The sequence below is a fragment of the Lethenteron reissneri genome, chromosome 25, assembly GCF_015708825.2.
Source record: "Lethenteron reissneri isolate LAM-NWPU_2019-01 chromosome 25, ASM1570882v1, whole genome shotgun sequence".
NCBI classification, from domain to species: Eukaryota; Metazoa; Chordata; class Hyperoartia; order Petromyzontiformes; family Petromyzontidae; genus Lethenteron; species Lethenteron reissneri.
Genome location: NC_083803.1, coordinates 13060527 through 13073936, shown reverse-complemented (window position 1 = coordinate 13073936; position 13410 = coordinate 13060527). Strand labels below are relative to the sequence as shown.

General features: G+C 44.3%; 1 protein-coding gene across 1 annotated transcript in view; it reads right to left on the bottom strand.

Moving 5' to 3' along the window:
• LOC133347254 (ryanodine receptor 2-like) overlaps positions 1-13410 on the bottom strand; it is a 323764-nt gene that overhangs the window by 42335 nt on the left and 268019 nt on the right. The window contains 5 exon segments of the mRNA XM_061559372.1: positions 1613-1693; positions 7208-7225; positions 10239-10312; positions 11184-11260; positions 12466-12545. Of these exon segments, the coding sequence (XP_061415356.1) occupies positions 1613-1693; positions 7208-7225; positions 10239-10312; positions 11184-11260; positions 12466-12545 (330 nt within the window).

Genomic DNA, 13410 nt, shown 5'->3' with positions numbered 1-13410 from the left:
TCCCATGGTGCTTTTTCATTGCAGTTTCATGACGAGACCAGCGAGCCTAAATATCTTTATACACATACGTGAAATAAGTTACTTTGGAGTATGGAAGGCGAGGACATGAAATGAAGGGGTCTACAAACATTACATTGGTGACATACTGAGATAGTAACAGGCACGCGCTTATTGCCCGCGCTCCATCCAGTTACTAAAGGGTTGCGCAATCAGAGGGGAGGCTGAGCTCATCACTGCCTCACCTCTCGTCTCTTCCCGTATTTACAGCGGAGCTCCGCAAATTTGGCGATTTTGACTATAAAAATTATTGGAATCGTACGGAAATGACATTTATAACACAGATCAGTGGAAAAATCGTAATATTTATTTTATTTGATTATTCCTTTTTTTACTTTTCGTAACAGCTATTTTCATTGGAGTATAACAGGTGAGGCTCTGCCTCCCCTGCCTCCCCTGACCGCACGTCCCTGCAACACATGTCCACGAGCAGTACACAAAGGATGAAAATACTAAATGTATGCAATTACAGGGAAGAATTCAGTGCACTGCCACCTACTGGCCACAGCTGAACAAGCTGGAAGTCTTGTGCGATAAAAAATATATACGTCAACTACCAACTCCACTTACAAATGTCTGTGTCTAAGGTGTTCACCATTATATATGTAACCACGCTGGTCAGTGTGGGTTGCTAAAGGAGCGAGGCGTAAAACCAGTTCGGCTAGCACTCCTACCCATTGATTTTAGCCATGGCTCGGAATCCAACTTAGTTGGTCAAGTTCACAGTGCAGTGTGTGCGTGTGCACCACTCAACCAACACTCCCCTCCCCCCCCCAGATTATTAAAATAATCTTGCCAATGAAGTGTGACAAACTTATCCGAATCCAATCATACAAGTTACGAGATTAAATTCCAGTTCTGGGCTCATGGACCACTCAAACCTCAACGCATTTTGGCGGACCACCACGCACCAATAACCTATGCAGAGCATCAAAACTATTCGAAAGGTGCCGACATATTTTTAATAAAAACCATTCACTTGCTTTTTATCGACTCGCATAATGAGAAGGCACAATAACACAAATATCTGGTTTTAGAAAAAAAAGTGTTTTTCAACAGTTCCAGGGGCCACCTCCTTGGGCCTTGTGAACCACCAGTGGTCCACGCATCACAGTTTGCCAACCACTGCCCAAGGCAACTTAATATGTATACACAAATCCTAACCAATAAAAACTCACATTATTTTTCAAATGGTAATTAAAATCAGGCAATTCAAATCTACCACAGATGCACCGAAGAGGTGGGTTTTACTGGTAGGAACCACCTGGGGCTGGGTGGGAAGGGGCTGGTCACCCCGTGGTGCCCTTATAAAACTCAACGTTTAACCTACTCACGCCGGCTTGTGCCCGCCCTCACAGTCGGGCATATTTGCGGAATACACCACACCGCCGTTGACCCTGGCCATTGACCGAGCAACTCAACGTTCCTACCAGCTCCCTCCGCAGGAATGTGTTTGTGTTAAAAAAAATATAGGGATGCCTAAGCGCGGCGTCAAAAACAGCGCGTCGACTGCGGGTGAACTCCGCAGCGAGAGCGCAACCCCCGACAGCGTCACCTGAATTGTGGCCTTCGCACAGCAGCTGCAGGAAGCGGAAGAGGTCGCAGGTGAACTCCACGTCCTGCATCGCCTTGTCGGCTGCACGGACACACAAGGGGGCAACGGCACGGCCGCGGTCCGGTGTCACTCGCGCGGGAGGGGGTGATCGCGCAAAGCGCGGCCGTCCGGTTCGAACCTGAGCACGTGTTCTGCTTCGAGGCGAGCCCCAGCTTCGTCGTCCGCCGTGCGAAACACCTCTAAGGTCTAACGGATACCAACAAGGTGCTGCTGCATTAACAGTAGATGCAATGGACAGAAGAGTTCCACTTAATTATCAATAAACCACACTGTTCAAATGCGTAATCTGGGCTATAAATGGTTCTGCCTTAAGATATAAAATCCGAAGTTAATATTTCATAGAGAGGTAAACTCTGATGGTTTAATGGTCGTTAATATTAATTAAAATAAAATAAAACTGTTGTTCTGTGGTTTTTGTTCATGGCAAGTTATATTTCTTCAGTATTTATGCCACGGTTATTCAAGGTTAAATTCACAATAATATAATCTTGTAGGGTAGAAAGTCATATAAAATCTCGTAGGACAGACTGTCTTCCTTTCTTTATAGTTTACAATTTTAAATGATTTGCCAAGTATAAAACATTTCAAACAGTCCCGTTATACAAACATTCATTATACCACTAAACTAATATATTGGCAACAAGAAAAATCATAAATATGGAGACAAATATACAACTTTAATTTTCATCGAATTTTTTAAAATATAATTACTGGCTTCATTGATTTATTTACAAATTCTGAAAATTATAAATTCCATCCAAATACAACCTACAGGCAAATTGAGTAGCGTCCATATTCTGGAATAAACCCGACTAGAACAAGTGGTCACTGACATCCATCACTAAAACATATTTACTGGCTGTTTTTTTATAGTGGCAAGTATGGTTAACCTGTAGGAAAAAAGGTGGTTTAACATTACATTCTGGTGGTTGTAGCAAACTCCCCACCGATGTTTTATTGGTGTTGATCGTCTTCACGCTGCCACCTGCTCTGTGCACTTTTACGGAAGTTTTCCTCAATGTTCATGCACTTTTATTTGCTCCAATTCATCAAATCTTTCGTTTAAACAATGTAGAAGAAACAATGTCAACCAAATGTGCAAGAATGTAATTAGTTAATGCTTGCCAACTGTCAACATAAAATAAGCAACACTTTATAAATCATAGCATCCCAAGATAGGAATAAAACATGAGATTTGGCTCCATATTGCATCCAAAATGGGATTTGGGGAACGGTGGCTCAATGGATAGCACACTGCGCGATGAACCCGGCGACCCAAGCTCCTTTGCTGGTCATAGAAACGTGCGTTTAGAGTATTTGGCTGCTATCAACGTCAACGGGATACACACCACTTCGTTGAGTTATCATTTGTTGCTTCTGAAAAAGAAGAGCTATATGGCTCAGTGAGCCTAACCTGGTAAAATAAGAATAATTTGTTAAAAAAAAAAAGTGTTTGGGTTGAGGGAATAATTTCATTATTGGGGAAGAGAGCAGTGAGAGACTCAAACTAAAACCGTATTAAACCTGCGATGCAGATATTCACTGAAATGCACGTGCCTGACAGAACTTACAAAAAAGACAAAACATAAGGAAAAGTTCCGTCAAAGGAGAAATGGGTGGTAACTCTGTCTTACCCACCTAAGAAATCCCACTCAGCAAGGTATTGCACACACAGATCCACGAGTGCGCCCGGTTTACGTTCGATAACGGGCGAGGAGCTCAAGTCCAACGCTTTTTTGCACAGGGCGGCAGCTGACGTTTCCTGATGGGGAGTCATTAACGGTGTCCTTTGAAGCAGCACAACCGACTTGATCAAGGGCGCAGGGCGGCCGGTGGCCGCATTCCGAGTGGGCCCCACAAGTCCCGCCCGCACCCTCGACGGAACGCCACGGCGCGGACAACACACACGACGACGCGACAGCGCGATGCCCCGCAAACAGCAGCACGTGACGGCAAGCGAGGCACGACACCGGGGGGGGGGGGGGGGGAGGGCAACGGCGGTATATCCTGACGCCCACGGCAAACTCATGACACCTACAGCAGCGCACGGGACGGCACAGGAAGGCGACACGGCTACGGCGGAAGGCCACGGCACGCGCGCGACACACGGCGACACAAACGGCACGACCACACGGAGCAAGAGATCGTCGAGGCAAGCGGGGCACTTAAGCATCAGGGGTGGTCTTGAGCTTTGTTGGGCGGACTCTTGAAACCAATGATGAAGCCGGTATTGACCTATGAATTGTGCTCTGAAGGGGTAATTGGTGGCGCTGTGGGTGGTGCACTGCACTATACACCTGCGCGTCCAAGTGTGACTCCCGGCCGTGGCTAACGTCAGTGGAAAGTGACACCTGAACCAGTCCGGGACCCCAACTCGTGACTCGTTTACCGTTTCTCTATTTTGCACTCCTATTGTGTTTTTTTTGCTTGTACTGCCTGCTGTTGTGCCATGCTGACCCGCCCCTACCGTACATCTGTGAACAAAAAAGAGTGCTTCGTAGCTGATCGGATACAATAAATATTCTGATTCTGAATTCCCAGGAATCAAACTCAGATGACCGGGCTCATAACGCAGAGTAGCTGGCCGTGATGTTTTCAGAAGGGAAGCGGTTGGTGTACTGGGTTCACGTTTCTTGCCTGGAACTTAAATGCACACAAGACGTTTGTGTTGTGGAGGACAATTTAGAGGCCGGTCGAGCGCTTTATGGGATTTTTTTGAGACAGAGAATCTCATCGGGCTTCATGACCTTCCAATCAATGCCTTTCTTCTCCATCAAAGCCTCAGGACATGCTTAGTTAAACGTGCATGGGATAAGTGTGTGCCCGTCGGTCATTCCAGCTCATCGTTCAGGAGGCTGGAAAAGTTTTGGCTGCCGCGTTCACCATCAATAGCCGAGACCACCCCCGATGAAACAAGAACAGGAACAAAAAAACGACAAAAAACACACCACCACACATACACACGCACAACCACACAAGTGAAACACAGCAAACGCAGCGCACGTCGTGGTGTCGTGGCGCACGCACGACTATTGAGACGATCGGCCAAACTGCAAAAGCTTGGGGCAGTCCAACAAGCGGCACTGCAACCAAAGTGCTTTGCATCGGTGCCAAGAGACCACTGTGTTTTAACGGAGCTCGTTTCGCCGACCGTTTAAACGATTTAACCACGACGTACTTGCATGGTATGTTCAACTGTGGTGTGGCTATAGCGTGTGCAGGCCTGCAACCAGGCCCCACAAGCCAGAGCGGCCCAAGGCACTAGGCTATGAAGATTTGGAGGAAATTGTACAGAGGGCCCAATGTCAATCCTTGCATCAGGAACCGTGCGAACCACGCTACACCACTGGTCATAAACTAAGTGCACCAATTTAAAGTCTTGTTCCGTTCTATTTTGATGTTCTTTTGTTTTGTGAGCTTCTCACCCTTGTAATTTACAACGTGACAAAATCACGAGCATTAAGGAACAAGCATAAACGTAACCCTAATCCCATTAGAATAAAGACACATCTGAAAAAATATGAAGACAACTAGTTGCTACAACTCATACCAATGAGAGGACTGACCAAAATCCCCACCTCCATTTGCCCAAAATACCAGTCCGTGTTTATTTTTCTTCCAGAGAACACAAATCAGTCCGTTCATTTTCTGCAAAAGTCACATGATGTGAAGAACAACGCTTACACCTGAGAAAATGTTATTTCTAACAGGATGAGAGCTCACTGAGACGTAGATCCTCTAGCAAGGGAAAATAAGTGAGATATTGAAATAAGAAATAAAATAAAAACATTTACGATATGAAAATCAACACAAAAAGGAGCTGGCACCACAGGCCAACGCGTGTGGAGCGAGCGGTCGCCCACCGCATGCCTCTCGTTCTCACGGGCGTCAAATTTGATCATTACCTGGTGTAGTATCGATAGCTCAATGTGAATGTTCCATTGTGTTGATGAGGGACTACTGCTGTGTTGTGTTATCTTGGTGTGGTCTGGGATTGTTTTGTTGCCGTCTGTGCCGCCTTGTCCAATCTAACATGTACAATGAAGTTGTTTTTTTACATTTCCTCTATTTTGCACTCCTTTATTGTTTTTGCACTGTTTGCTGTTGTAACTTGCTGACCCGCCCATACCGGATATCTGTGAAAAAGAGCTTCATAGCTCATCAGATTCCTCCTCCAGTCTAAATATTCGGATTCCTTCTCCAGTTTATTTTAAATATTCCGATTCTGAAATGGCAACTGCCCAGGGGCAGTGGGGGCTGGGGACAGTGGAGTATGGACCTGAGCACTGAAAACAACTCCAGACTGGGATTCCAACACAACCTGAGATTGGTTCAAATAGATGGTGTGGGGAGGCAGGGCAAGGTTCATTTTTTTGCACACTTGGAAGAATGCATTGGTTTATAGATGCTGTATTTGAATGAAGTCCATTGAGATTTGTTCGCTCCTTTTTACAAGGGATACATGTTGTTGTATCCAATAATTTGAAGCGACATTTATTTGAAAACAATTGGGGTGAAACTTTTCGTTGGAAATAGTTTTTTTCTGACGTGGAAGGGGTTTTAATAGCAACAACCCAGTTAAAGTTGAACTTTGGACCAACATTTCAACGAATAGATCTTAAGTTTTCGTGACTGCAATGTTCCATACTCTTTGGTTCTTTCGGTAAAGTCACGTAGGTATAAAATAAAAGAAAAAACCTTTTCATCACCCCCCACCTGCTTCTCCTCCCTGGCTCCTCCCCCCCCGTCTTGCCGTATATAATATCTTGTTACGAACGACTCTTGTCCACTACAGTCATTTTATTTCGTGCTGTGGTTTTCCCACCTGATGACGGAAGCTTGTGTTGCTTCCGAAACGTCGTGATTTAATGACATTTTTTCAAATGTTTAATTAAATTATTATTATAAAAAATTATTTTATTTTATACCTACGTGACTTTACCGAAAGAACCAAAGAGTATTTCAACGAATGCCAAAGTTGGCCCAGCGTGGCATGTTTACTGGATGTAATGAGGCAGCAGGCCGATTCTCGTGAGTGATGCACAGGCCTTAAAATGAGCACACTTGGGTAAACATCTCAAGAAAATATTTAAGGCGGTTACACGAATTAAGCTGTTCACCCCAAAGCATTTTCTCAGTGGGAACAGCATGCTGATCGCTTGCGCTCTCCAGCCAATTTATAGAACCATGCACATTCACAGTCAGTGGCAGGGCAATTTATCTTAGTTCATGCGGGTCATAATAATCTCATAATTGATTAGCCACGAGGGTTGAGAGTTATACAGCATTCGGCACTGGTGGCACCACTCGGCCGCAGCTACGTGATGAATCGGACTGCTTCACGAATGCCAAAAATGAGGCCGATGGGCCCGATCACATACCCAGCCGCACCACCCTCCCACCCCCACCAACGCACTTGCCTTCACCCGTACGGCAAATTCGTTAAGGTGCAGCACGGTTGCGCACGCACGCACGAGCTAACAAGCTACACAAAAAGCACACGATGAGCACAAACGCATGGCAGCATGTAGTTACCCCGTTGATGTCTGGGAACTGGAGCGTGAGGACAGGGGAGGAACACGGGTGAGGGGGATCAGCACAAACGGAGCAGGTTTGGAGGGGGCAAGGGTGCCGGGGTCAGGTAGGAGGGGCGGGAGAGGGAAAGACAGAGACGTGAGAATTTGCTTGAAAATTAAATGCAAATACAGCAGCTGAGTTGAGGTATTAGATTAGTAAAAAAATCTATGCTAGGAGAAGGGGAGTTCCTCCACAGACATTGTTGTTAAAAGGGTATGTAGCACGTTGATGGGTGGCATTTATATGTTTACTTCTCTCATCGTTAAAAAAAAACAAGTTAAAGAAAAACACAGCTTTGTTTTAAATTTGGTGCCATATTAGTATGATGGACACAAACGTCACAGCAATGTAAAACATCAACGACACGTAAAGGTAAGGGAAGGGACAGGGCCCAATGTCCCGCAATTCGCAAGCAAACATTTAGACACGAGCTGCGGGAAACACGGTGAGCTGTATGCGCCACTGCGTCACTTGAGTCGTGATGTCAACCTCTTTTTTTTCGAGCGAAAGAGTGAATCACATTCGTGATACTTCAAGTGAATCGCAACCATGGGCTCTCTCGCTGGAAGTGAATAATGAGCAAATTCTGCAGCACGGGATGGAGCGGTGTAGTGTTCAGCCTCGACCGTTTGTTTGTTTTGCTTTGCCTCGGGAGATTAAATATTCGCAAAAGGTATGTTCCTTCTATTGATAAATATTCTGAGATTATGACAGCTCTAAATATTCTGGAGGTTAATTTATTTGTGTTATACCTCGGATACATATATTTTGCAGACAGAAGGATAACGTTGGGAATAAATTGTTATTTTTGCGTACTTTTTCAAGTAAAAAAAAACTCACCCCTTCCAGCCAGTCGAAAACACATCCCTCCCCTTAGGAAGCCGACACAATTCTCACTTCGTGTGTCCACCGCGAGGTTTAAGAAGACGTCGTTGTGATTTTATTCTTACAAAATTGCCATCTTGCATCCTTTTAAAACACACATGCTCTAAACGGTGGGCATTCTCGCTGGGTGGCACAGAGGTAGTCAAAATTAGCAGCTCACAATCGGGAAGGTGGAGAGAGTTAAAATCTTGGTTGGGGGTCGGTAAACTCACCTGTTTGTCGATGTCCTCTGATAAAATCAATTTTTGTTGTCCGATGATAGTATTTGCCCCCATCAAAGGAATCTAGATTGAAATCTCACGTCTTTAGAACCACTTTTTGTGTTTAGTTTGTTGGTCTCCCCCCACCCGCACCTCTGATTAGCGCGGTTGGCTACGTGCGGTGCGAAAGAAGTTCAACATACATACAATGTCGACTTTCCACCATCGATTCAGGGATGTACACACTGCAGGACAGCACTTGCTCCCTGCTCATTCTATCTGGAAATCACTTTTACTTTGTCTTATTTATTTCCAAGCGTAACCTTCTAAAAGATGCTCAACAAAGGCTCACCCCTTTTGCATTTAAACCCCCTCTAAGAAATAGCTTATATGGAATTCAGGAGATTGTGACTCATAGTTGGAAAGAGCATTTCACAATACAGTGTCTTGAAACGGTTCTTTCTTTGATGGTTTTAGTTTTCATTTCTAGATATTTGTTAATGAAAAAACCTCGGTAGGTACAACAACAATATGACATTTTTATTTAAATGCAACTGCCTCTGAATGCACTTTACTTAAGTGAGGGCCAACATTTGAAAATAAGGTAAAGTGGGAAGAGGGTGGGGGGCAAGGGAAAGGGGAGAGCACGTGACAGCACTAAAAATTACAAATTTAATCATAAAAACACAGAATCCTCTCCGCATACATTTATTACGAGCTAAATGTGCATTCAGCTCGTGCTTGTGCACCCAGATGTTATCGAAAGATTTGATTAGCCGATCGTGTTTTTCTTCCCAAACGTTATTGTTTCCAAGGCACCGCCAGTGTAAAACTCTCTGTTGCCAACTGAGAAGTCACAATCTTCTGCCTTCGACCGCTGCTGTCCATTCATCAAACAGCGCAACGAGAAACATTACGGAGTCTGAATGATGAGGGAGTATTTGTCAGAGACCCTGTAGGCAAACCAAGCGATTTTGTTATTCTAGCCTAGTGCCACCATTGTCCCCTCAAGTGTTACTCTTAGCAACTGGTTCTCAACGTCAAGAAATTGATACTTAACATTATCTTACCATCCATTAGCACTCCTGCTAACACTGGTATGATTAGGCTACCACGACCTCGACCGTTCTATGTTCATAATTCCTAGCACACGGCAGAACGTACACCCATGTCGGGTTACATAATGGCCATGTCTGTCTGTGGTAATGCCCCTGACCGGTTGGAGAACCCTGCCTACTCGTTCAAGACATTAATATTCACTCTGCAGCACTTTGCCATTCGCCAGTTGTAGTCGGGCTATAACGACTTCGGCGACAGCTGCACGAGCGTGTGCGTGCTCCCACGTGTCTGTGTGTGGCCGAGCTCATGTACGTCTGTATGTGTGTGTGTGTTTGTGCATTCACTGGTACCAGTAGTCAATGAGAATATGGAATTACAATATTACATTCCCAAAGTGCGCCAAGAGTTTGACGGTTTTTTTGTCCACATATCAGCTTGAATTTTTTTTTTGCAAGTGGAAGCACTTCTGAACTTGGTTTATTTCAAGTATTTTTTATATAAAAGGTCAAAGAAGTAATAAAATAAAACCGAAGTTTACGATTGCACTGGAGAAGCAGGAAGAAACCTAAACTTAACAGCAAAGGGCAACCAATGGACATGCTCAAATTTTCACGGATTTAAAACCACTTCACGAATTCTTTCTCCGACGAGCGAATTAACAACACTTCGGCTTTTCCGAAAAGGTTTCCCACTGAACAAATACATATTACAGTGAACAAATGGCACAGTTAATAACTAATACACTGATTAAGAACACGCGAGAGAGCCCACAAGAAAAACATGTGTTCATATTAAGAGACGGCGTGTGTGTACGTGTGCATTGCGATGAAAGAATAAGACCTTACCGGATCCCTCCTCGGTCACCATGCCAAGGCCCTCTGCTTTGTTCTGCCTCTCAAACGCATTCAAGTCCAGCACACTGCACAAAGAGAAAAGGTAAAATGTCAGCATGAAACCAGACAAGCAAAGAGTAATGAGTATGGGACCTTTTTGCCAGTATCAAAAATAATGAAAAACAAGAATAGGTTTTACCCTTTTCTGGCAATAAAACAGGTGTTAAGATGTTCAAACACCAAATAGATATCTTTTGCAAGGCAACGAGTCTGCATCAACCACACGTACTTGTGGCAAAACACGCAAAGAAACATGCTCTGATAATATATGTGTTGTCTTTGAAACTGATGGCCCACACCAGAGACAACCTTCTGTATGGCCTTGTCTCACCATTGTTAGGCCACAGAATGCCAAAAGGCGAACATCTTAACACCTGTTTTATTGCCCAAAAGGGTACAAACTTATTCTTATTTTTCATCAAAGTGTAACGATATCACCACTGGGTGGATGTGCTTCCATTCGTTCGGATACGGCAGGAGAAAGTATGATGTAACGTTCTTTCGGTAAAGTCACGTAGAAGGGAAATAATAAAATAATACAAATTAAACATAATAAAATAAAATTCTCACGACATTTCAGCCACAACGCAAGCAGCCGTCCTCATGTGAAGAAACAGAGCTGTCGGAAAGACAGCGTCCAATTATTTTAAATATTTTATTATTTCCCTTCTACGTGACTTTACCGAAAGAACCAAGAATATGAATCCCTGCAGTCACGAAAGCTTTAAATCGAAAGATGTAAAGTAGGTTATACAGTCCAGGTAAAACCAAGAGAGGTGGTAGACCTTGATGGGACCGTGAATTATTTTGAAACCAGGGGAACGGCTACTCCACCTTCACCGAATCCCTTCCCGCCAAGCCCCCAATGGGAAGCTGTAAACCTGGGTTGTACCTCACCTGCAGGACTGCATGAGGCCTGCGACGCTCTGGAAAAACCCAACGTCCTTCTTCTCTTTCAGGTAGTCCAACATTTTCTGCAAACAAATTTATGCCAAGAGAAAAACACAGGCCTCGGTAAAATAATCACTGCCGAGTGCTTACCTCACAGATAGATAGTGGTGAGTTGAAATCCCGGTTGGAGGTTAACTCGGAAAATCATCCCGACAGCAGGGTTGATGAAGCGAGTATGATTTTGTGGCATCTCAAAAATGAATATTCTGAGATGATGATAGTCCCCTCTGTCGGAGGGGATTATGTGCAATTTTTTTTAACTCTCTCAAGGTCGCCAGTAGAACACGAGCACTGGCCTATTGCTCGTTTGAGCAAAGGAGACATTTCACTTTGGTCTTCAATTCTGAAGGGAAGCTGTTGGGCAACAGGGCATTGGGCTAGGAGGTTCAAGCTGATTTAGTGTGAGACCAGGTGGCAACTCAAAAGACCAGGCGAGTCTCACTGGCAGGAGTGGCTTGGGCTACCCACAATGACAAAAGCCATAACCTAAAAACAGACACAAGGAATTAAAATAGAAATTAGAGCAAAAAACAACCGAATGGACAAGGAAAAGAAAAGGAAAAGAAGACTCCACTACAGGACGGCCAACAGAAGAGTGTTCTTAGGTTTTTTTCGGTAAAGTCACGTAGGTAAAAAATGTAAATTAATAAAAGTAAAATAAAATAAAATTACTTGATACAGCAAGCGTGCTGTGACGGTTCCACCTAAAGACGGAGGCTTGTGTTGCCTCCGAAACGTCGTGATTTTTATTTTAATTTTATTTTACTTTTATTAATTGTAATTTAAATGTTTAACCTACGTGACTTTACCGAAAAAACCTAAGAATATGAATCCTTGCAGTCACGAAAGCTTCAAATCTAGAACAGAAGAGTGATTGTTTTGAGCGGGCAAATATTTTGAAGACGCTGATGCCACCAACATCTGGCTATGCTTCCTTCAACTGACACTGAACCTCAAAAGGTCAACTTATACAGTCTCGTCCGAGTATTTGGTCTCACGGATACTCTAATATCGAAACAGGACCAATGTAACAACCACGGCCGTTGTCCAGGGAAGCCTCAATTAGTTGTTGGAGCATTCTGGGATCGTCCAATGACTGTTTGAACATCTCTGTTTCAAAAGCAAGGAAACTAGAGTGCCCAGAGAAAACGGAATCACCGTGCAAAGTTTTTTCCGAGCCGAAACCCTGGTTGATATGCATGGGCAGGCCCTGGCCTAGACACCTTACCTGCTGTACTGTGGTGTTGCCTCCATTGAGTATGGCGATGCCCAACTTCAGGGTGGCAGTCACCATAGGTCCAGTACTACCTGCAGGAGTCACACACACCTTACTCATCAGATTCACCACCACCATCGTCATCAGCCACAAGCTGCTGCCATCTCCCACGATCCAGCGATGTAACAATCCACGCAGCGCCTGCACACGAGCTGATCCTATCGCTCCATCTCCCCGTTGGATGTTCTCTTGGTCGCATTCCATTCCTTGGCTGCCACTCGATCCCTGTTCTGGACCATCGGCCATCATCACTTCTCGCGATGTGTCCTGCACAAGCCCACTTTCCTTCTTAACATATTGAGTTTTGTCTCGAGCCTGTGTAATGTTAACCAAGAAGATGAATCCCTGGAGTCATGAAAGCTTTAAATCGAAATGTTAACTATATTTCTATGTAATTACAAGAATGCATCCCCCCATGCTTCTTTGTAGCCTTTTGTTTTTTTGTACATTCTGATCTGTTAGTGTGGAGGAATTGGTGGTGGTGGGTACTGGTGGGGTGCCAAGTGAGGATTTCTGTTGTGCTATCAGAGTTGGTGTGGCTGACCGCAAAAATAATAGTTGGTGGGGACATGCACACCAGGACCAGCTGTGCCATCTGCATTTGAAGCTACAGAGAGTGTCAGTGTTTTGAGTCCTCAGCAAAGACACACTCATCAGAATTTAAAACATTTCTGTTATGAAACATTTTCAGTCACTAAAATTATTGCAAGCTGGATTTATTCCGTAGATTACATCCCGGCTGTGTTTTATTGAGTGTGAAATCACAAAACTGCAGCACTTTAACAATATTTTTGTACCCGTCGGCACCAGATGTAAATTTCTAAGCAGATGTAACACGCAAATGTCGAGACATTTTTCCGGTGGTTCCGTGGAAGAACACTTGACCCGTGCGGATGA